This window comes from Marmota monax, unplaced genomic scaffold, assembly GCF_021218885.2.
Source record: "Marmota monax isolate L192 unplaced genomic scaffold, Marmota_monax_Labrador192_F-V1.1 WCK01_AAM20220418_F8-fsc00005, whole genome shotgun sequence".
NCBI classification, from domain to species: domain Eukaryota; kingdom Metazoa; phylum Chordata; class Mammalia; order Rodentia; family Sciuridae; genus Marmota; species Marmota monax.
In genome coordinates, this window is record NW_026692254.1 from 28,778,958 (window position 1) to 28,803,372 (window position 24,415).

A 24,415-nucleotide genomic window follows, 5' to 3' on the forward strand; every position below is an offset into this window, starting at 1 on the left:
ATTTTATTTATTTATTTTTATATGGTGCTGAGGATCGAACCCAGGGCCTTGCACGTGCTAGGTGAGTACTCTACCGCTGAGCCACAACCCCAGCCCCAAATTTCTTATTGTTTTGTTTCGTTTCTTTGGCAGTAATACTAGGGATTGAACCCAGGGCCCCATGCATGTTAAATAAGTGTCCTACCACTGGAGCTACATCCCCAGTCCCTCAAACTTATTTATTAGATTCATACCTAACTATAGCAATTGCCTAGTGTTTTGAAAACAGTATCCAATGTTAGCTTTTTTTAAAAAATATTTTTATTAGTTGTTCATGGACCTTTATTTTATTTACTTATTTATATGTGGTGCTGAGAACTGAACCCAGTGCTTCGTACATGCTAGACAAGTGCTGTACCACTGAGCCACAACCCCAGCCCCCCAACCTTAGCTTTTTGAGTTTTATAAATATTTTTCTCTCAAAAGTTATTCTAGGGGCTCAGTTGGTAGAGTGCTTGCCTTGCAAGCACAAGGCCCTAGGTTCAATCTCCAGCACCATACATACACACACACACAAGTTATTCTAGCAAGGTGTGGAGCACATGCCTGTTATCCCAGGAGCTTGGGAGGCTGAGGCAGGAGGATTACAAGTTCAAAGCCAGCCTCAGCAAAAGCGAGGCACTAAGCAACTCAGTGGGACTCTGTCCCTAAATAAAATATAAAATAAGGCTGGGGATGTGGCTCCGTGGTTGAGTGCCCCCAAGTTCAAGTTCAATCCCTGGTACCCCCCCCCAAAAAAAGTTATTTTTAGCAACGATATCTAGAACCAGTTAGTGGAAATTGCATCATCTTTAATAGTGACATTACTTGAGGAGCAGGATGATTACTCACGTTCATGTTCCTCTTGTACCACCAGGTTCACATGGTCCACACAAGCTTGGATATCATTCCATGTGATGAATTCATTATTCTCTGCATGTGCCTGAGCTTTCAGTTTCATCAACTCATCGAGATACCTGCCCCCAACCCCAATCAAGAACAAAAGACCTTCAGGATGATAATAGAAATGAGAAGACTAAGGAACAAAGTACTCAAAGAACAAAGGACTCTAGGGTACCCCAACTGTTTGATATAATCTATAGGCAAGTTTTGGGATTGAGGAGTTCCCTTAAACAAAATGTGAAAATGTAAGGAAGTCACTTATTCAATAGCTTGTTATATATAGAATCAAGGGCAACAACTGAAGCAATTCCTTTAATGACCAAAAAAAAAAAAAAAAAAAAAAAAACTGGGTGTGTAGCTCAATGCTAGAGCATCTGCCTAGCACACATGAGGCCCTGAGCTAAATTCCCAGCACCCCCTCAACCAGACACATGAGCATGTAGAAGCAATGACAGATGAACAAATCATTATTCAGCAACTTTTAAAGTGCTGATTTAAGCAAAAATTCTCTATTGGGTTAAAAAATATTCTGTGAACAGTTAATGGGAAAGGAGCACTTTGATGATGTAAAAGGTTCAAAAAGAAATGATATCCTGGGGCTGGGGATGTGGCTCAAGCAGTAGCATGCTCGCCTGGCATGCGTGCAGCCTGGGTTCGATCCTCAGCACCACATACAAATAAAGATGTTGTGTCCACCGAAAACTAAAAATAAATAAATATTTAAAAAATTCTCTCTCTCTCTCAAAAAAAAAAGTTTTTTTAAAAAAGAAATGATATCCTGTTGTTAAAGGAAAAAATATGCAATGGTGTTTAAACTGTCTCCCTGACCCAAGGATAAAATCTAAGAATCTCAAATAGAAGAAAAAATAGATCTTATATGTCAATTTTGATATCATATCATATTCACATCACAAAAATGGTGAACTAAATCATGTTAAGCCTTTAGATCCAATTTCCAATTTATAAGAATAAGCAACATGAGAAAGCTCCTAGAACTATACATGAGAAATTTTATAGAACAACTAGCCCCATCTCATTAACAAGTCAGTGTCATGAAAAAGAGGATCTATTCTAGATTAAAAGAAACCTAAGAGACATAAGCCAGATGCCACACATGGTCCTGGTCTAGATCCCGGTTTGAATAAACCAGTTATAAAAGACAGTTTTGGAACAACTGAACAAGAATGAAAAAAAAAAACAACAACAACTAAGATTTAGAAGATATTAAAAGAAGTATTAATATTGCTGATAGTACAGTGTTATTTTGGCTATATAACAAATTTAGATAAGCACATGTATTTAGGAGAGGAACATCATGGTATCTGTAATGTACTGTAAATGCTTCAGCATAATACAGAATAAAAAGAATCAAAGCAGAACAACAACAACAAAAAAGAATGATTACACTATAGTCATAATGCCTGCAGAGAAAACAGAAGAGAAGATAGATGAAATGCAGGGATATCAGGTATGTAATGGACTCAATGCATTTACTGTGGGCACCCACCTCTGACAGTTTTCTTCCTCAATGTTGGTAAGGCCTGTAACTGAACTGCTCAATTGCTTCCACACTGTACTAATGTCTCCTGATTCCAGTGCCCTGTTGATTAGGGCCACTGATGATAGCATCTCCACAGCAACAGAGAGCTCTGGATGGGTGAGGTTATGCTGTACAGAAAGGGAGAAAGAAAACACAGTAAGTGGAGGTATTCTCCAATACCAAGAGAGACGGAAGTTTAAATAAACTATAAGAAAAGTAAGTTTCTGGAAAAACATTCTACCTAAGCTTACTAAGATGTGGGTATTAAATTTACTTCCACCCCATTTGGCTTACAAACAAGAGAGGATTGACTAACTTACTTCAGGACTCTGTTGCTGCAGAGTAGCAAGTTCCTTCTGATAAAGATCAGCAGCAAATGGATACACCTGGGGCAGCTGCGCTTCATGATTCATTAGTTCCAAAACAGTCTTCTCAGCAACACCCTTCTGGATTGCAGCATTAATTGCTGCCACTGCTGCCAATCCTATGCAGAAAATAGGAGGTCAGAAATGCAGCAGGCTTAGACAGCCCTATGGGAAAGGAGGTGACAATTTTCACTGAAGCTATGAAATATCAGGCTATGAAGCTTGAAGTGGATCTTTCATCTTTTAAATGTTGCTTCTTTTGCATGATGTATGACATGTGAACCATATTTCAATAAGGGCAGCCTCCTAATCATTCTCCTCATCAGTGTTTTCTTTCTACTCAACTCATCCCATATGCCAATATTATCTCCACCTAAAACATCTTTTCTTTCCCCTGGAGTCCAGCAAATACATCTTAGGCTACAATTCAAAGCATTCCACAGTCTTTTCTAACACTTTGTCTGACTTTATTCAACCCAAAACATAAATAAAAATTTTATTCTAACCACCATTTCCTTAAATGAATTGCTCACCTTTTGCACCCCTGCTCCCACTTTCTTCCTTATTGTCTCACATAAGGAACATTCTTCTTTTCCTCATTCACAATTCAAATTTTACCAATCTAGTATCTCCTCCTCTAGATATTTCCCTGACTATAAAGTGCTTATTGGCCAAAGTGAGCCTGCATTAACTCTACTTCTACTTTTAAAACTGGAAGAACCCATTAGGCGCAGTGGTGCACGCCTGTAATCCCAGCAGCTCTGGAGGCGGAGGAAGGAGGATTGCCAGTTCAAAGCCAGCCTCAGCAAAAGCGAGGCACTAAGCAACTTAGTGAGACCCTGTCTCTAAATAAAATACAAAGTAGGGCTGGGAATGAGGCTCAGTGGTCAAATGCCCCTGAGATCAATCCCTGGTACCCACGCCAACACTTCCCACCCCGCCAAAAAAAAAAAAATGGAAGAACCCTACAGCCTCCCAAAGTACTTGGTAGTTATTATGGCTAGTAGGCTTGGGGCAGAGGGTGAGGGGTAATAGATGCTAACCTCATACCCTTATTGACATAAAGCCACAAATTTCCTCCCTTCCTAAATATTTCAGGGGACACCCAGCTGAGAGGATTCTTACTTCTCTGATATTGCTGGGCAGCAATGTTTGCAGCATCTACTCCAGATTGCAGCTCCTCTTTTTGCAGGGGATCAGTATGACCACTCTGAGAAAAGCAAAGGACATTTATGAAGACATTACTCATGCCTATGCCTCTAGACCTGATAGTTTTCATATCTTAGCAGCAGACACAGGGCGAACACAAGTGACAGCTACGGGCTACATGGAGCCAAGTATCAGCTTGGCTAGAGACAAATCTGGACTAGAGTGACTTTCCAGATATCAGCACATTTTTTAAACTATTTTGTGAAAAGCATCAAAATGTTCTGAGAGAAAATGTTTATAGAATCATTAGAGCACATTAATGCTACTTTCTCTAACCAACATACAGAGAATTTGTAAAATGTATATTTGCCCTTATTTAGATAAAAAAGAAAGCCCTTCATGTTTGTTCTTTAAAAAAACAAAAACAAAAACCCAAAACTCCACAAAATTTAATTCACATAATCTACCCATAGAAAAAATTAAGTATTTTCCCAGTGTTGGCCAAGGCAAACTAGTGTGGGGTGTGTGTTTGTTTTAAAGTGGAAATTCCCAAGTAATAATGTAAAAAAATTCAGATTTTGTTTTCCTTCAAAGGCTTTTTCTCAGGGAGGAGCAGGAGAACTGAAGTGAAGAAGTGGTTAGATTCAGGGTATTAATTATTTTAAAAGAGGATTCACAGCTCTAAAAGCAAAAGAGGGCTGAAGATAATGTGTAATTTAGCTAAGGAAAGTTTTTTTCAACTAATGATGGAAAAGAAATTAGGAATAAGAAAAGGCCATATCTTTAAATGACAGCATGAAATTCAAATGGATGTAAATAGCTGGGTGCAGTGGTGCATGCCTGTAATTCCAGTAATTAGGGAGACTGAGGGAGGAGGATGGCAAATTCAATGCCAGCCTCAGCAACCTAGCAAGACCCTGTCTCAAAATAAAAAATAAAAAGGGCTGGAGATGTGTCTCGATGGTTAATGTACCTGAGTTCAATGCCCAATATCAAAAGACAAACAAAAATCAAATGGATGTACAGGAACTCTTGCAGGTTCCACCCAGAGTATGTTCACCTGTCTCTTCTGCTGCTTATCACTCAGGAGCTGCTTGAAGTACCAGTCACTGTTCTGTTGCTGGAGTCCTCGAAGACCCAGAGCAGGAGACTGCAGAGCCTTGAATAAGGCCAGGGCATCTCCCTGCTCTAAAGCCAGGTCAATATTTGCTAATGCAGAAAATGCTGAGGAGGAAGAAAAAGACAAAAGGCTTTAAAAAGAGATACCATATTAGTATAATAGCCTCAAACTCAGTTCCAGATTAGGGGAATATTATTTGGCCTTTATCTGTAATATTTCAGATTTTAGGATTAGAAGATAATTTTTTTTTGCTTTTATTGGTGCATTATAGTTGTGCATAATAGCTAGCTTCATTTTGACATAATAATTTATGCATGGAATTTATATTTAGTCCATTTCAGTCCCCAGTGTCCCCCACTTTCCCTCTACCTACTCCCCTTCTTCTATTCTACTGATCTACCTTCCACTCATTTATATATTTAATTGGCACTTTATAGATATAACCTAATTTTGTGAAATTCATTCTGTATTTCCTCCCCTTTCTAGTCAATCTCCTACTCTGCTGATCTTCCCTCTGTCTTTATGATATCTGACTACCCATGCCCTTTTTTTATTCCCCTTACTTTGCTCTAGCTTCTGTACGTGGGAAAGAACATCTGACCCTTGATTTTCTGAATCTGGTTTATTTCATTTAGCACGATGTTCCCCAGTTTCATCCATTTACCAACAAATGCCATAATTTCTTTCTTCTTTATGGCTAAGTAAAATTCCATTGTGCATTAGAAGATAATCTTAAAGTTATCCAGTCCAGGGGGTCTTAACCAGGTTGTTCACCAAATTCCATACAGATTCCTAAGCCACACCCAAGCTTACTTAAAAGCTTCCAGATGTAGATAGCTTGGCACTAATAGAAGCCACCAATCCAGACTTTCTAAAATGCCCAGTAGTTGAGCAGATTATGTTTATAGACTATTAAACAGATAAAAGTATAGAATATGACAATTTATTACATTTTTGACAATTTTGTTTCAAAGACTTTTTAAAGTTCCTATCCTAGAGTTCACACAGAATGTATTTAACTCCTCTGGCTTCCTATGACAATGCATTCCTTACCAAGAGCCTGAGTTTCTTCAACCATTTCTTACATAGCATCATTTTGAATCCATTCATTATCCTGATATTTCCTGAACACTCTCAAGCCATGGTAGTCAGTGTCCAGACATCAACTGCAGAGTGGAAGGAGCTGTCTTCCCCCTCTCAACCTCTACTTCTAGGGCTGGGGTTGTGGCTCAGTGGTAGAGTGCTTGCCTGGCATGCATGAAGCACTGAGTTCCATCCCAGTACCACACTGGGAAAAAAAAACACTAAATAAACACTTTCTATTTCTAGCCATAGACTCCAATGTCACACAAGTTCTTTAATGTAACATCTGACAATGGAAACCCAGATATTCATTCATCTGAATGTAATAGTAAAGGGTGATTTTTTTTTTTTTTTTTAAAGACACAGTATCTCACTATGTTGCCCAGGCTATTTCAAACTCCTGGGTTCAAGCAATCCTCCTGCTTCAGCCTCCCAAGTACTGTGGAATATAGGTTCATGACATCATGCTGAGCTGATAGGGTGATTTTTACGATTAAATGAAATACTCATGAAAGCCCTTCATATATTGTAAAATAAATAAGGTGTTATTAAGTTCAAAGTTAGAATAATTTCTGATTTCAGAAATTATACCCAGTCAGAAATCATACTTACTTTATTGTTTGTTTGTGGGTTTTTTTTTTTTGTTTTTTTTTTTTGTTTTTTTTGTGTGTGTGTGTATTGTGGTGCTGGGGATTGAACCCAGGGCCTTGTGCATGCTAGGCAAGCACTAAACCACCTGAGCTATACCCCCAGCCCTCTTTTTTTCTTTTTTAGAAAAAAATGGACTATTACTCCACTACTCAGTGATGAACATCTGATTTTATCACCAATGAGCAAAAAGAAACCAATAAAACACAAAAATTCAAAATATCTAGGTCATAACAAAACTTATTAGTTTAAAATGATTTCATTAAAAAAATCAACTATTAATATAAGTTCTTAGAAAGACAAAACAACTCACGGGAAAATAAAGTTTTAAATAAAATGGAAAATGGCAGCCCTTCTCCCCTCTGAGAGGACCCAGTATCTCCCTCGAAAGTGTCCCCTTTCCCTTTTCTTATTCCTTCAATAAACATATGCCTGTTACTATGGGGGTAGGGAGCAGGTACAACCAATAGGGGAGAAGCAAAACTAATAAAACCAAAAGGTAAAAGAAAGAAAAAACTGCTCTGGATTTATGATCTCATTGTAGGTTCCTGGGAGACTGCTTATTTCTTTCTAATGATTATGCCTGTAATTCAACTACCTGAGCCCTGCGCCAAGGTATACACAATCTTCTTGAATCACAGCTGAAGGTCTACATGACCATTATTCCTTCCATAATATTCACCGAGGTCCTGCGATATGCTGTGAAAACAGCAGTTAACAAAACAAATATCCCCATCCTCACTGAGGTTTTTTAAAATTTTTATTATTTTTTTATAGTAGGGGCAGAAAATAAAATCAATTCAGAGAGCAACCAGATTTTGTCTAAGTATGAACTACAGAATCTGAGTATCTGCTACAAAAGCCTCTAGTCAATTATGCTTTCTTTGGAAGCATAAATTTACCATTTTCTTTTTTTTTTTTTTTAAATTTACCATTTTCATAGGTAAAAATATGAATAGAACATTTAAATACTTTCTCTCACTGAACTTTAATTATTAACTTTAATTTTATTATCCTACTTAACAAAAAATAAAATATTTTCTGCTTTCTAACTACTCAGCCTGCAGATTTCCTCTGGGGCAGTGTTAATGAGCAGTGTTGCTGGTTCTCATACCCTAACAACAACAACAACAACAACAAAAACCCTCTATCTATAATTACATTAAGATGAAAAAGTCCTATATCTTCCTAAGAACATAATATTCCTCATATTCTCAGTGAATATTCACATGCACTGAAAACTTACCCCAACCTTGAGAAGTTACCATTCCCTTCTTTATGACTGCACCTCATATATCTTTGCTACCTTGTTATAATAAAGCTGTCCTGAAATTATTCATTTGCATAGCTACCTTCCCCACTATATTGAGTTTATTTGAAAGAACTTCTGTGACCATATCAGAACAATGTGCATAGAACACCGAGTACACACACTTATGATTATTTTCTTGCAAGTTTATAATTCTCATATAATTAGCAAGGAAAGCAATAAAGGTTATAAAACCCTGAACAATATTGTAGGAAAAACTCCTTAGTAAAGCAAAAAAATATTTTATATACTTTATGCAACAGGAAACATGCTGGACTTTCTTCTCATACAGAGTACTAAGTATAAGCACAGTCCAGTTTATATTTGCTAACCTAAGTATTCAGAGAGATACAGCACAAGAAATCAATCATACTTGAAGGGAACTATTACTCTGTTCAGAAGGTCATTATCCTAAATAAATGAACCATAATATAATAGAATACAAAGAATCTTGGTCAAGATTTAGATCTCTGTATCAAATGGAGTTGATGAAATTCTTCCAAACTCCTCTCTAGTTATCAAGAGTATTATTAGTTCAAACAACAAATTAGAACCTCCAATAAATAAATGATTACTATATTATTATCTTGAGCAAAACAAATCAAAATTCGGTCTAATTGATTATAATAAAAATTTTTGTTCTTTTGTTGAGTATAACACTATGCTGGGAATTATAAAAATTTCAAAAGAAGCAGAATAATCTCTAACTGAAGGAATTTACAAAGATGTTCAAAAAAATGAGGAGCTGGACATGGTAGTCCACACCTGTAATCACAGATACCTGGAAGGTTAAGGCAGAAGGATTCCAAGTTCAAGGCATGCCTCATTAACTTAGTGATATCCTAACTCAAAATATTAAAAGTAAACAGCTGGGGGTGTGGCTCCATGACAGAAGTCACTTGCCCTCCAACTTGTGATTTGCCTTCCTTGGCCTCTCAATCCTCTGTTGGGATTACAAATATGCTCCACCATGCCTGGTCAGAAAACATGTTTTTAAAATATTTTTAACAAGATAAAATAATCAAAAAAGAAAGCCCAGAAGCCCTTGCAGGTATAAGAACAAGGGTCATCTGAGGGCAATGATAGTTCAAACAGACACAAGAATACACAATACTGTAATAAATAATCATTCCTAAACAAATCCACTAAAGTCTACAATTAAACCATGTCTTTTTTTTTTCTTTCTTTTTTTGGGGGGGATGTGGGTGGGTGGGGGTACTGGAGATTGAACCAAGGGGCAGTTAACCACTGAGCCACATCTCCAGCCCTTTTTTGAATATTTTATTTAGAGACAGGGTCTTACTCAATTGCTTAGGGCCTCACTAAGTTGCTGAGGCTGGCTTTGAACTCCTGATCCTCCTGCCTCAGCCTCCCGAGCCACTGGGATTACAGGCATGCACCACTGCGCCCAGCTAAACCATGTCTTAAGTCCAAGAGTAGAACAACACAAACATTATTCTGTAATATCCCCTTAGGTGCTTATTCAAGAACATACTTACTATTGACTTTATTTATATTGCCTTGAATTTCAGCTTGAGTGAGTAGCTCCTCATAAACGTCCCTTTCTCTCTCGGAGTTTTCTGTCTGAGGATGAGTAAAAAGTATAATTAAATTAGTTCAGGTCTCTAAGAAGGCACAGAAATACATTTGTACCTCTCTACCACCATTCAACACAATTAAGAACAAGTGTGTATGTGACTTCAATCCTTTGTAAAAAAAAAAAAAGAGCAGAATGCTGCGTGATTACAACTAAAAACCTGACTAGATCTACTTGTTAATAAGCACTGGGATGTTGCAGAGCTAGACAAGTGAAGGAAGCACTAGATAAACCCTGTGAGGTGGTGGGACTAATGACCCACATCTTGCCTCAGACGTGAGCAGAATGGGCACACATGGGTACCAATCTTGAAGCTTCACTGGTGGCACAAACAGGGGCAGGGCTGCAATTACAAATCTGCAGATCAATTGGGCACCTGTTTTGGGGGTTGAAATCCCTGCTCAATGATAAGAGATTTAAAGAATATTCTGAGAGCAGAGTTGACTTCATTTTATCATCTGAATATTTTCCAAAGAACTGAAACATTTTAATCATTAATTTCAAGGGGTGAATAAATTTGAGTGAAGTCTTATAGGACATTCTTAGCCTCATTTTTCTTTTTCAAGTCAGAATCATTCAGCTGACTTCTACACAGTGATAAAATGGTTAAAAAAAAATTCACTCCAGAGGGGCTGGGGAAAATGATTTGGAAATCATCTTTCCAAAGGATATAATTAATTTTTAATGGCCACAATCCAAAACTTCATTTGCACAAAATTCAAAAAGAAAACAAGAGGTCAAAATGGAACCTAATACCAAGAGACTACATATTGTATAATTGCATTTCAATGAAATTCTAGAAATGGTATGATATAGTGAGAAAAACAGGTTGGTAGTTGTCTGGAGGAGGGATGGGCAGATGGAGATTGACTGCAAAGAGGAGTCAGGGAACTCTTCAGTGAAATAGTTAAACAGCCACATACATTTGTAAAACTCAAATTGTATACTTAAAATGCATGGATTTTATTGTATGTAAATTATACTTTAATAAAACTTTTTTAAAGTGGAGTCATACCGAATGATAGAAGAATATAAATTAATTATAAAAATATTCCATTTTTACCCTGTTTTTAGCATTTGTCATTTTGTCTTGCTTGGCCTGATAAAGTATGTCCTGGTAAGTAGAAGCCAGAGGCTCTTCAAGATTTACAAGCATTGCGTTGGGGTTTTTCAAAGCTGCAAACGTGTCAGCTGGAATTCTACGATCAATAGCTTCATTAATAGCAATAACAGCAGCATGTACTAAAAAAAAAAAAAAATTCAAAGCATAGAATACTGAAATTACTAAAGGATATATACAGATACAAAACAACATTGCATCCCCTATTACAGAGAAAAACTTTTTTTTTTTCCTGTACTGGGAATTGAACCCCAGTGTGCTTTGCCACAGAGCTATGTCCCCAGCTCTTTTCTTTTTTCTTTTAGTTTTGAGACAGAGTCTCACTAAATTGCTTAGGCTCGCCATGAACTTGCAATTCTTCTGCCTCAACCTCACGAGTTGATGGGATTACAGGTGTGTGTGACCACACCCAGCAAAAGGTTCCTTTGCATAAATAAGAGTAAAAACACTTGGAGCTAGAGGAGTAACTCCCTAGATCCTGCAAACCTAGTCTCTGATGCACAAAGCCACAGCTCTGCCTATGATCCATGTTGAATTTACAGTCACACAGGGAAATACTCATGAGGGAACACTAGAAGGAACATTTATTTGGTATGGAAAATGTTCACCCTTAATGACCTAGTGAATACCATAAAGAAAATAAGAAACCCTTCAAAAGGCAATGAAATGGAGGCTGGGGCCGGGGCTGGGACTCAGCATTAGCACACTTGCCTGGCATATGTGAGGTACTGGGTTCAATTCTCAGCCCCGCATATAAATAAATAAAATAAAGGTCTATCAATATCTTTAAAATTTTTTTTAAAAAAGAAAAAAAAAAGGCAATGAAATGTAGAACTCACTTTCTAAATGTTTTTCTTTTAATCAAAATTGATAATTCATTTCCAAATAACAATGGCATGGAAGACTATAGCAATGTTTAAAATCCCATCTATAGACTTAAACTTGATAGCAGAATTCCTATTGTCCAAGATCATCACCACAGTATTAATCACTACAAGTTATAGTAACAATCCCACTTGAACCCAGAAAATCTCTCTCTTCTTACATGCAGCTTCATCCACAGACAGCTCATTAGCCAGGATGCCCCCAATCTTGCTGAAGGCAGGCATCTGGATCCCATACTTCTCTAGTTCAATCTTCATGTTGTTGATTTCTTCTTCTACAGAAAAGAATGAAGACCCAACCAAGCAAATTAAGTACCCTTTCACAACTCAGAGAAGGAAACAGATTCCTTAGCTATAAAATGAGTGAAAATGGCATCTACTCCTTAGGGTTATTAAAAGGATTTAATGAAATAATACATGGGAGCATGTAACATAGTACCTACTATATAATTTGTAATCAATAAACATTAATTAGGCATTGAACGTTAACTATAAAGTGAGAAGACCCTATGGGAAAGTTTTCAAAACTGCTACTTATGGCATTTCCTACAATTAACTTACAAATGGAAGCTTTAAAGGGAGCTCAAAAAGTGAATCACAGTTATCTCAGTCTTTAAAATCCAAATCAGTAGCTGCTACTCAATAACTTTGTTTCTAAGACAGAAAGCCAAATGATAAAGAAAACAACATGTAAGGTTTGACCTTTGCCCCACATCTGGTCAACAACTTCCCTGGAAGGAAAAATGTCACAGATAAAAGCTTTCTTATTAATTCTTAAACTCCCAGGCCTAAAAAATAATCACTAGTTCAAAAAACTTGAATCTCTTTTACCCCTAACCAATATTAACCTCTGCTTTTTTTCTCCCCAAGCATCCTCTTCAAGCACCTGACTACAGAAAATACACATAATGCTACCAGTTTGTCTAAGGGGTTCATGTGTTAAAGGCTTAGTACTAGGTGCAATAATGTGAGAGGTGGTAGAACCTTTAAGAGGTGGCATCTACTGGGAGGCTCTAGGGTCACTGGTGATACTGCTCTCAGGACGCAGGTAGATCTGGAACTAACCTTGAGTTAGTTCTCAGAAGACACTGTTAAAAAAAATTCTGGCCCCACCTAGCTCTCTGGCACCTCTCTTGCAAGGTGATCCCCTATTCACAGATATGCTTCTGCCATACCATCTGCCAGAGGCCTAACCAAATCAGTAGGGTCACCTGATCTTATATTTTCACCCTACAAAACTATGAGCTAAATAAGCCTTGTTTCTTATATGTGGGGGGTTAGGGGGTACGGGTAACTGATGTCTGAACCCAGCTCTTATCACTGAGCTACATCCCCAGCCCCCCCCGCCTTTTTTTAAATTTGGAGACAGTCTCGCTGAATAACTAAATTGCCAAGGCTGGCCTTAAATTTGGGATCCTCCCTTAGCCTCTGGAGTTGCTGGAATTACAGGTGTGCACCAATGTGCCTGGTAGCCTCTTTTCTTTATAAAGTGTCTCAGGTATTTTGTAACAGGAATAAAAGACTAATATGTATAAAAACACCCACCCAAAGATGGTTAAACTTTAAAATTACTAAAATGCTATCTTTGCATCTTTTCACTTCCTATTCATTTGCCTTTGCTTTGCCCACAACAGGAATGGGAAGGACTTATAAACTTTCTTTTTACCATACATGAACATTTAATGTTAGATGTTAATACAATTATGTTTTATATATATTACAAATTAAAATTACTCAATTTACATATGAGAAAACAGATTTACTAATCATACCTAGGTTGTAAGTGACAGAACACAGCCTGAAATTCCAAGTTTAGTGTTCTGTCCATCACATTAAGAAAGGCAAGTTATTTATATTTCTTTCATCATTTTTTCCAGAGTATTTTTAAAGCCCTAGTTCTTTAAAATTGGTGCTGCTGACTTTCCAGCCTGTTTCAAATAAATCAAACATTTCCTGCCAAGCATGTAGCTTCTTACCTGTGAAGTCAACTTTTCCATATAGGTCTTGAATCTGAGGAGCCAGGCCTAGTTTAAACAGGTACAAACTAGAAGACATAATATATAAGAGTTAGGCCTCCCAGCAGTACCTACCTGCTGCTCTTAAAGAAAACTGGCAGTCAGGGAAATCAGCAGACATAAATTCAAATCCAAGTTCTGGCATAAACATAATGTATAATTAGGTGTTAGTATTAATTTTAACATAACTAATATTAGTGAGGTCTCTTGGTTTCTGTTTATCTTCCTATAATCAATAACTTTTAGGTGACACTTTAAAAACTGTCATGAAAAATTGTCATTCTGAGACAGTAAATCTTACACTGAATTCATATTACTGATATAAAATTTTAATTCAGGTAATTCAAGAGTTTTAATAAAGTACATATTATGTACCTTAATCTTTAAATTAAACAAACAAACAAAGAAAAGAAATTCATTAGACTCTAAGCTCCATGAAAGAAGGAACAATAAAAGTCTCATTCACTAATATCCACTCAGAGCCTATAGATCATAAACATGAATCTATATCTCAGATATAGAAAGTGTCTGTAAACTTGGGTAAGGTTAGTGTATTATAACACTATAGCAGACTAGATTTGATTAAGTTAGAAGAGATCAAATGGACAGTTCACAGACATTGACAGTTAACAATAAGGGAGAAGACAAAAAAATACATCAGAAACAAATCCTAGAAATTTAATTGTCTACAGTTTTTGCAAATTATCTATAAACTTCAGCATCATTTAAATATATATAGGCATCATGCACACTGCATTCACAGAACTGATCAAAACTTAAATTGTATACAATAAACCCAAATGTAGAACTGAAAACACACTGAATTTTCTGTTTATATATCCACAGCAGTTAAATATTTTCTCAGAGAAGTGCCATGTATATGATTAAGTGTTTTCCTTTGGGGCAAAACATTCAAAATGAAACCATATAAAGTTGCTCTCTCAGAAGATTTTATAACTACTCAAGAAGTTTTCCAGAGCAAAATAAAAATAATCAATAACTTTCTATACATGTAATAGGTCCCCTTATATATTTTCTCCATTAATATGCCTGACTTATATTCTGATTAATAACAGTATTTAATCTTTTTTTGTACTGGGGATTGAACCCAGAGGAGCTTTACCACTGAGCTATATCCCTAGCCCTATCTATCTGTCTATCTAATCAATCTATCTATAGTACCAGGGATTGAACCCAAGGAGCCACATCCCCAGTCCTTTTTTACATTTTATTTAGAGACAGAGTCTCTGAATTGCTTAGGGCCTTTCTAAATTGTTGAGGCTGGCTTTGAACTTGCGATCCTCCTGCCTCAGCCTCCCAATCCTCTGGGAGTACAGGTATGCACCACTGTGCCCAGTAGTAAGGGTATTTTCTCCAGGAATTTCTTCCCCTTTTATTCCCATTATAAAATAGAAAAATGGTTGCCACATTTTAAAAAACTTAAGGACATTACTTTCATAGCCCAAGAGACATAAAATGTCACTTTTAATGTCATCTGATGGTAAATTAAAAGTGTACAAAGATACCACTGGCTGATGAAAAAAGTAGGAGTGTGGGCACCATCTTTCTTGTACCTTTCCTTACTTATGAGGAAGTGTTTAGGAGTATTTTATGGAAACACTGGAGCTATAAATAGAATCATAATAGCCACTCAAATACTCTAATCCAGCACAAAAAGCACTTAGCTTCAAACTCAAAACTTAAAAACCCTACCAGTGAACATTACTTCCCAACCTTCACTCAGGCTGCTTCATGCTTCTAACTAAAAACACCTGTATCTGGTCAGCGTGTCATTAAGCTTAGACTTTTCTTTTTCCCTATTTAAGCTACATTTTGTAGCAATAACAAGAAGCAAGCTGTGTTGGCTAATCTTGATTCCAACTATCTTTGCTGACACAGAGTAAAATAGAAATCAATAAACTAATCTCAAAGATTATTAATAAGAACTCTTATGACAGTTAATTAGCAAACAGAATCCATACACAGTCCTTTATCTAAATTCTTTGAGCCAGACATGCATCAATGTAGAAATGTTTCAAATATTAAAAAGATTCTATAGTGTACATGGTATTAGAAGACATTCCCAGGATGTGCTGGGGCAGCACCCATAATCAATACATTGCTTTTCTGCAGAGAAACATACAAGTATACATAAATATTCTAAATAACCTCAATTAATCCTTACCAGGTTTTGCCAACAAAAGAGCTTGCACTAAAACTTTATTTTCAGAAATATTAAGGTTTTTTTGTTTTGTTTAAAATTTTTTTTTTAGTTGCTGATAGATCTTTATTTTTTTAATACGCAGTGCTGAGAATCGAACCCAGTGCCTCACACATACCAGGCATGTGCATTACCACTGAGCCACAGGCCCAGCCCCAATATTAAGTTTTTTTTTTTTTAATTTGGGATTAGGGGCCTATTTGACCCCCAAATGAATTCTTTTTTGGCAATACTGGTGATCAAAATCAGGGCCTCCTGCATGCTAAGCAATTGCTCTACCACTAAGCTACACACCCCCAAGTCTCCAATGTATTCTCAGAATAGCAAAACTTAGGGGGAAATGGAAAGTATACAAATACATTAAGAATAATGAAGAATAGAGTGTTATCTTTAAAAATAACTATGACTGTGGGGAAAAAAAAGCATCTTCAACAAATGGTGCTGGGAAAACTGGAAATCCATATGCAACAAAATAAAATTAAACCCCTATCTCTAACCATGCACAAAATTTAACTCAAAATGGATCAAGGACCTAGGAATTAAACCAGAGACTGCGTCTAATAGAAGAAAAAGTAGGCCCAATCTTCATCATGTGGGATTAGGCCCCAACTTCCTTTTTTGTTTGTTTGTTTTTTTTTGTTTTTAAAGAGAGAGAGAGAGTCAGAGAGAGAGGGAGAGAAAGAACTTTAACATTTATTTTTTCAGTTATTGGCGGACACAACATCTTTGTTTGTACGTGGTGCTGAGGATGGAACCCAGGCCGCACGCATGCCAGGCGAGCACGCTACCACTTGAGCCACATCCCCAGCCCCAACTTCCTTAATAAGACTCTTATAGCACAAGAATTAAAACCAAGAATCAATAAATGGAATGGAATCAAACTAAAAAGTTTCTTCTCAGCAAACAATCTGTGAGGTGAACAGAAAGCCTACATCCTGGGAGCAAATTTTTATCCCTCACACATCACATAGAGCACTAATCTCTAGGGAATATAAAAAAGCTAGGGAACTCAAAATGCTAAACACCAAAAAAACAAATAACCCCAATCAACAAATGGGCCAAAGACCTGAACAGATACTTCTCAGACGAGGATATGCAATCAATCAACAAATATATGAAAAAATGCTCATCATCTCTAGCAATCAGAGAAATGTAAATCAAAACTACTCTAAGATTTCATCTCACTCCAGTCAGAATGGCAGCTATTATGAAGACAAACAACAATAAGTGTTGGCAAGGATGTGGGGAAAAAGGTACACTCATACATTGCTGGTGGGACTGCAAATTAGTGCAGCCAATATGGAAAGCAGTACGGAGATTCCTTGGAAACCTAGGAATGGAACCACCATTTGACCCAGCTATTCCTCTCCTTGGACTATACCCAAAGGATTTAAAAACAGCATACTACAGGGACACAGCCACATCAATGTTTATAGCAGCACAATTCACAATAGCTGAACAGTGGAACCCACCTAGATGTCCTTCAGTAGATTAATGGCTTTAAAAAATGTGGCATATTACACAATGGAATTTTACTCAGCATTAAAAAAGAACAAAATCATGGCATTTGCAGGTAAATGAATGGCGTTGAAGAAGATAATGCTAAGTGAAGTTAGCCAATCCCCTAAAAAACAAATGCCGAATGTTTTCTCTGATATATGGAGGCTGACTCATAGTGGGGTAGGGAGGGAGAGCATGGGAGGATTAGATGAATTCTAGATAGGGAAGAGGGGTGGGAGGGAAAGGGAGGGGGCAGGGGATTAGCAAGGATGGTGGAATGTGATGGACATCATTATACAAAGTACATGTATGAAGACTTGAATTGGATGTCAACATACTTCATATACAAACAGAGATGAAAAATTGTGGTATACATGTGTATTAAGAATTGTAATACAAAAAAGTACATGTATAAAGGCATAAATTGGCGTGAACATACTTTATATACAGAGATATGAAAAACTGTGTTCTATGTGTAATAAGAATTGTAATGCATTCCACTGCTGTTGTGTATTTTTAAAAAAATCAATAAAAGAAAAAAAAAGAATTTATTTCCATTATAATGAAAAAAAATTTAAAAAAATAACTATGACTGAAGTACAATGATCATGCCTGGAATAATGCCTTAACAAATGACTTTTAAAGAGGGAGGGCAGGGCAGAAAGAAAACATAAATAATACTTCTTTATCACAGTTGATCCAAAGGGAGGTGATGCCACCCCCAATACGTGTGAGGTGAGGAACATGCCTGGAACACTGTTGTGTCTTATGGTAAAAGAAGAGGCTCTGAAAAATTACACACACTTCCTACTTAATCATCAAGTAGGAAGTGCCAACCCACTTTCAGGAAAAACACCAAATGAGAGGAAAGAAACTATAAATCTCAAAGCAGAACACACTGCTCTGTGTAGACTTTCTAAGCATAGACTGCATATGCAAGAGAAATGGAAAACAATAGTGGACCTCCCCCTTTTGTCATTCTGACTCCATCATGAGAAAGGTACAGTTAATCCTCATCTGTATTTCAGAGAACTGAAGCCTGGGACCCTGGTTACATTACTGCTATAGTACTAGTAGAGAGAAATTCTGCCAATTTAGCCTCTGCATTTGCCAAGTTCAGAAAGCCATTATAGGTACAATTTTAATAAGGTTATTGACAAAAAATAAAATTAAAATTAAAATCATCAATACTGAGGACACTAAGCCAATCACAATCTCAGAATCAATCTGATTTTGGCTTAGACACACACACATATGAAATTGCTATATTCTCAATACAAGAGTACACTAGTCCTTAGCTGTATTCATTCTTTTGTGTGTTTCACATTGGTTCCAATGATACCAGCATTATGTGTGATCAACACACTGTAAACAGGCTGGAGTTGTAGCTCAGTGGTACAGTGTGTACTTAGCTTGTGTGAAGCCCTAGGTTCAATCTCTAGTACCAGGAATAAAAATGAAAGAAGAGAAACTCAGAAAAATAGGTTTTTTTTTTTTTTGGTAGCACCAGGGATTGAACCCAGGGTCTTGTGCATACTATGCAAGCACTCTACCACTAAGCTACACCCCCAGCCCTTTTTATCTAATTTTATTTTGAATCAGGGTCTCTCTTGGTTGCCCAGGCTGACCTCAAACTTATAAACCTCCTATCTCAGCCTCCTGATGAATAGCTATGATTACAGAGTGCAGCACCCCATGGAGTGACAATAGGCTTCTTATAGATCAATATTATACAATACCTTCATTCATGTAATCAACATTTATTAAGCACACACATAAGATGCTATCTAAAAAGGTACAATCCAAACAAAGAAATCTTATATTCATGTCTCACTCACTTTTCCCATCTTCTCCGTTAGTCCTGTGGCCATCAAATAAGTCTACTAAAATACTACATTATTCTACATTACTGTAGTATATGATAGGCATCCCCTCTCTTCCCATTCCCCCCTCCCTCCAGAGATATCGCCTTTTCCTTCCAATCGAATACACCTGTTGATTCTAAGAATGAGGGATATGAAATTAAATCATGTTCCCAATTTACCATGAAGCTGTGCAAAAAATAATTTGTTTCAGTTCCTATTATCATATTTATGTTGGTATAAAAATTACTGAATGAGTGAACAAATAGCTTAATAAAGGCAAGGACCTAGATGACTAAACAAAAGACAGCACCGGCGTGAAATGCGGAGGTCACAGAGACACTAGATCAATAATGAAAGATTTTGCCGTGTTTTTACAACAAAACTATCTGTTATTATGGGAATAAATAAATCCATTCTCTTTACTCCCTGGAAAAACACAGCTGTTTCTCACCACTGTGTGAGGTTAGCAGCTTTCTATCCTATTTGAAAATCCTGAAGCTAAAGAAAAAATGTGTTCACTCTTCCAATGGACAAAGACACACACTCAATTGAGATGTCACTCCTAAACTGCTTATTTTACCAAGAAAATCTAATTACCTGAGTGCATGAATACAGTAGATACATTTTGGCATGTTCTTTCGATCATAGATATCTGTGGTTTCTGGGTAAAAAATCTAGGAAGAAATAAAACAAGCAGAGTAAGTTATCCATCCACTGATTTCATGTAATCATTCACCAATCATCGATAAAACAAATAAAACTATGGACAATTAAAAAACATTGTTGGCATTCAGAAAATCACTTCATTAGGTTGAACAAACATTTCATCATAAGCACTGCAAGGAGTAAGATGTGGCAATACATAATGAAAAGTATTTGGGGAATCCTTATTTGGTCAACCCACTGAATTTCATTAGACGTGTAAAAAGTGATTTAGTTACTTCAGACCCAGACACAGGTAAATGAAACCCAAGTTCTATTTCAGTTTAAATCAGTGGCAAGTGTATGAGGCGTTAAAGGACCACAATCTTTTTAGTTACTATGTCAGATTAATACTTCAACAACAAACACTACATGCTTTTTAGTGTATGCAAACTACTATATTTAGACACTAAAAAAAAAAAAACATTAAATATGAAATGTACTATAATACTTTGAAGAAGTAGAAAGATAGAAAAATAAAGTATATATAGTAGAGGGTGGATATGGGAATGTAGAAGACAGGTATTTTTCCCTGAAAGCACTTAGTGCAATTAACTAATTACCTATGGTTATCGGTAATGGCTACTCCAACAGACTAAAAGCCCCAGAAAGGCAGGGAACTAGGTCTATGTTACTGCTAATTTAATGTCAAATTCAGAGCCAGGGTCACTGAAGATCCTATATATTTGACAGGTTAACCAATGAGGTAGAATAGCAACAGCATTAGGTTTAGACTGGCAATAGCTTTGAATTTGAAGACCTATTCTCTAGTAGAGTGGCACCATACAACCCAATCTGTGATTTAGAGAAATAAAGGGTAACAGAGGATAGGAAGCAAAAGACTGAATAATGAGTTGATTAGAAGAATCTGGAGAGTAATAAAGACCTCTTGGAAAACAGACTATGAAGTCCTAAACTAATGAGTGAATCCTAATAGACAGTAAAAGATTTTCCAACCAAGAGAAACTATAAGAACAAATGAAGCAGAGTTGGGTGTAATGGTACATGCCTATAATCCCAATTACACAGGAGACTGAGGCAGGAGGATCACATGTTAGAGGCCAGCCTCAGTAACTTAATAAAAAATAAAAGTAACTTAATGAGACCCTAAACAACTCAGACCCTGCCTCAAAATAAAAAATAAAAGGACTAGGGGTATAGTTCAGTGGTAAAGTGCCGCTGGGTTCAATCCCTGATACCAAGAAAAAAGAATAAGTTAAAGCAATAATAACCATATTTGTGAGTAAGGAAATATATAGCCCATTGCTTTCAAGAATATACAGAATATCTTCTAGAAAGTAATAGAAAAATAAGGTTGGGTCAGTATGATGGAATCAGATTACTATGAGCAACTTAAAAGCCAGACAATTTTGATCTTGATAAGCAGGACATAAAGAAAACCCCTAGCTTTGGAACTAAGGGTAAGGATAAAAACAGCTTTAGGAAGATCTGACTGGAGACAGGACATAGGATATATTGAATAATGAAAAGACTGGAGCTGGAGAGGCAGGCCGGGGAGTTCTTATATATATAAAACAGTGGATGGATAAAAGAGATAATCTCACATAAATGAAGAAGGTTTTCGAAATGACTGGTTAGACTAAGATCTCACCAAGGTTCTAAGCTTGGATGACTGTAATAATGATGACATGGTCTCACTTATCATAGAGAAGGGCACGTTTACTTGGGGAAAAGAAAGGTTTAGTTTTAGATATAAAAAATTCTAGGTGATAAAAAGCTATCCAAGGAGAAATGATCGCAACCAACTGAAGGTACCATGTTCTTCTTATAGCAAATGAATCTTAATAACGGAAACCACAAAAATGGGAGAAATAGCTTTAAAAAGATTGCATCTTTAAAAATGCCCATTGACAGAGTTAAACAAAAGTGGAAGAGTTCAAGTAATCAAGAATACTTGGGCAAATTAAAAACAATTTAAAAACTCAAAATCAGAAAAGATTTCAGGGAGAAGGTGGCCAACAATATCAATTACAATAAAAAATCAGAAAGGACAGGAAGAGGGGCTGAGGTTGTGGCTCAATGGTAGAGCACTTGCCTAGCATGTGTGAGGCACTGGGTTTGATCCTCAGCACCACATGAAAATAAAATAAAGATATTGTGTTCACCAATAACTAAAAAAAAATTTTCTTTAAAAAAAAGAAAGGACAGGAAGCAAAAGATCATTGTATTAATTTTCTATACTTATCATAGGAGATTAAGAAAGACATCCCAAAACACTACATATGTACTGTAAATTACACACCATACATTATTTTATGGGTATCAATATATTTTTAGGCTGAAGTATCTTTAGTTCATGTTACTCAGAAGCCTTCTGGACCTACATCATGTATGGTAGATATTCCAAGGCTACAGACATGATTACCATGCTGTCCCTGAAAGCCTTTGGGGAACTCTATGTTTGTTACTACTGTTAGTAAACAAACAAACAAAAAAGTAATTAAAATTACATCAATAAGAAGGCATCTTATAGTAATAACACTACCAGCAGTAGCAAATATTAAAAAAGCTCTTAGTACCATTCAACAGAAGTTAAATTGTCATTGACCACTGGCGATACACTATATAAAAAAACAGGAACAGGAAGTTACAGGTGCACAGAAAGGCCAAGCAGCTGTAAACATTTTGACACATTGCATTTCCTGACATTTGTAGGGCCTAATTCTCAAACATACCAGTGGCAAGGAACAGAATTTCAGCACTCTGCTCTGAAAAAAAGAGGATAAAAGCTGGTCTTTTACAAAGACTCAGCTCTGGATTTAACTCATTTCAACAGACATGAGCTAATACTGAGCTCAGCAGTACACTAAATATCAAATATTCATTTCCAAGTGGTGTAAGCCACTTTCTGATACTTCACACATCACTATTCTTATTCTTTCTTTAGTTATAAACATTTGGACTCCACAGCTACATATAATGAAAATAAAAACCACCTCTTAATCCCAACACACAGAAATGAGTTAGCCGGACACAAGCTCTTATAACCGTAAACTGGTTTCCTTCCCCCTACTTAATACGTGAAGACAGCTCCTTTGTCTACATAAGCGGACATATAATGGCACCCATATTTGACTTTAACACCAATAGTATCCCTAGTGAAGGAACAAGTGGTTTGCTATCAATTTTTCTATTATAAGCAGGCTGGAAAATCCTTACAAATACATCTTTTGTGTTTTTCTAATTGTTTGAGGGGAAATAAATTCTTAAAAGTAGGTCAAAGACAAACTTAACCATGCCTCCAAGGACGACATGGCCTTTATGGGTATCTAGTGAGTAGCAATTTCACTAATAGCAGCACAAAAATAAACTCCTGAGAAAAAATGCAGAATATGCATATTGCTATACAACCACCACCAAAAACAGACACAGGGAGAAATGTCATTATATTGCCTTGACAATTTGAAATATAAAATAACCTATGGATTTTGGTTACTCTGAAGCTGGAAAATGACATCTCTAAAATACTTCCACATGTGTGTGTGTATATATAAATATATATTTTTTTAATTTTGGGGGGATGGGTACCGGATATATAATCCAGGGGTGTTTTACCTCTGAGCTATGACCACAGACTTTTTTCTTTTAAATTTGAGACAGGGCCTCACTAAGTTGCTTAGGGCCTTGCTAAGTTGCTGAGGCTGGCCTTGAACTTTTAATCCTTCTGTCTTAGCCTCCTAAGCTGCTAGGATTATAGATGTGCATGACCACACCTGGCCTAACTTCATATTTTTAATGTAATAACTTCTGAATAAATAAAAGCCACTATCTGTACACTTTAAAATGATGAAATTTAGAGTATGTAAATTCTATTTAAGAAAAAACACTTTAATATAAAAAGTCTTAAAATTAATGTAGTAAAAGTAATTACCATCATAGGGAATTTCACTAGAGTAAAACAAAACAGGTATAAGGAAATAAAAAAAAAAAGAACAAATTGAAAAGAAAAAAAGAATCTTTAGCATTAAACAAAAAATTAACCACCAGTAAGGAGACACATTCCCATAATCCCCACCTACTCATGAGGCTGAGGCAGGAGAACTGAAAGTTTAAGGCAAGAGGCTATCTCAAAATAAAAAAGGCTGGGTATGAAGGTTAATGGTAGAGCACCCCTGGATTCAATCTCCAGTAGCACAAAACAAACATCCTGAGAATAATTTTATAGATAGAATGAGAACTATTTTACTGAAACAGGCAGAACTATGAATATCAGGCAAGTTACCTTAGGCAATCCAATATCATCCATGGCATTCAACCACTGAATTACATTATCAGTGTGTCTAAAGTGTAGGCCAGTTGCCTAGAAGAAATAAAAGACCATTAAGTACTATTGGCAAATACTAAATAAAAACTCT

The 24,415-nt window shown here is 36.5% G+C and overlaps 1 protein-coding gene across 1 annotated transcript in view; it reads right to left on the reverse strand.

Moving 5' to 3' along the window:
* Nucleotides 1–24,415, reverse strand: part of Iqgap1 (IQ motif containing GTPase activating protein 1) — a 106,581-nt gene that overhangs the window by 43,511 nt on the left and 38,655 nt on the right. The window contains exons 4-14 of the mRNA XM_046437959.2: nt 24,283–24,360; nt 19,935–20,011; nt 13,713–13,780; nt 11,898–12,011; nt 10,796–10,974; nt 9,635–9,719; nt 5,036–5,199; nt 3,952–4,036; nt 2,782–2,945; nt 2,429–2,589; nt 871–995 (exon numbers count right to left, since the gene is read on the reverse strand). Of these exons, the coding sequence (XP_046293915.1) occupies nt 871–995; nt 2,429–2,589; nt 2,782–2,945; nt 3,952–4,036; nt 5,036–5,199; nt 9,635–9,719; nt 10,796–10,974; nt 11,898–12,011; nt 13,713–13,780; nt 19,935–20,011; nt 24,283–24,360 (1,300 nt within the window). The remainder of the gene's footprint in view (nt 1–870; nt 996–2,428; nt 2,590–2,781; nt 2,946–3,951; nt 4,037–5,035; nt 5,200–9,634; nt 9,720–10,795; nt 10,975–11,897; nt 12,012–13,712; nt 13,781–19,934; nt 20,012–24,282; nt 24,361–24,415) is intronic.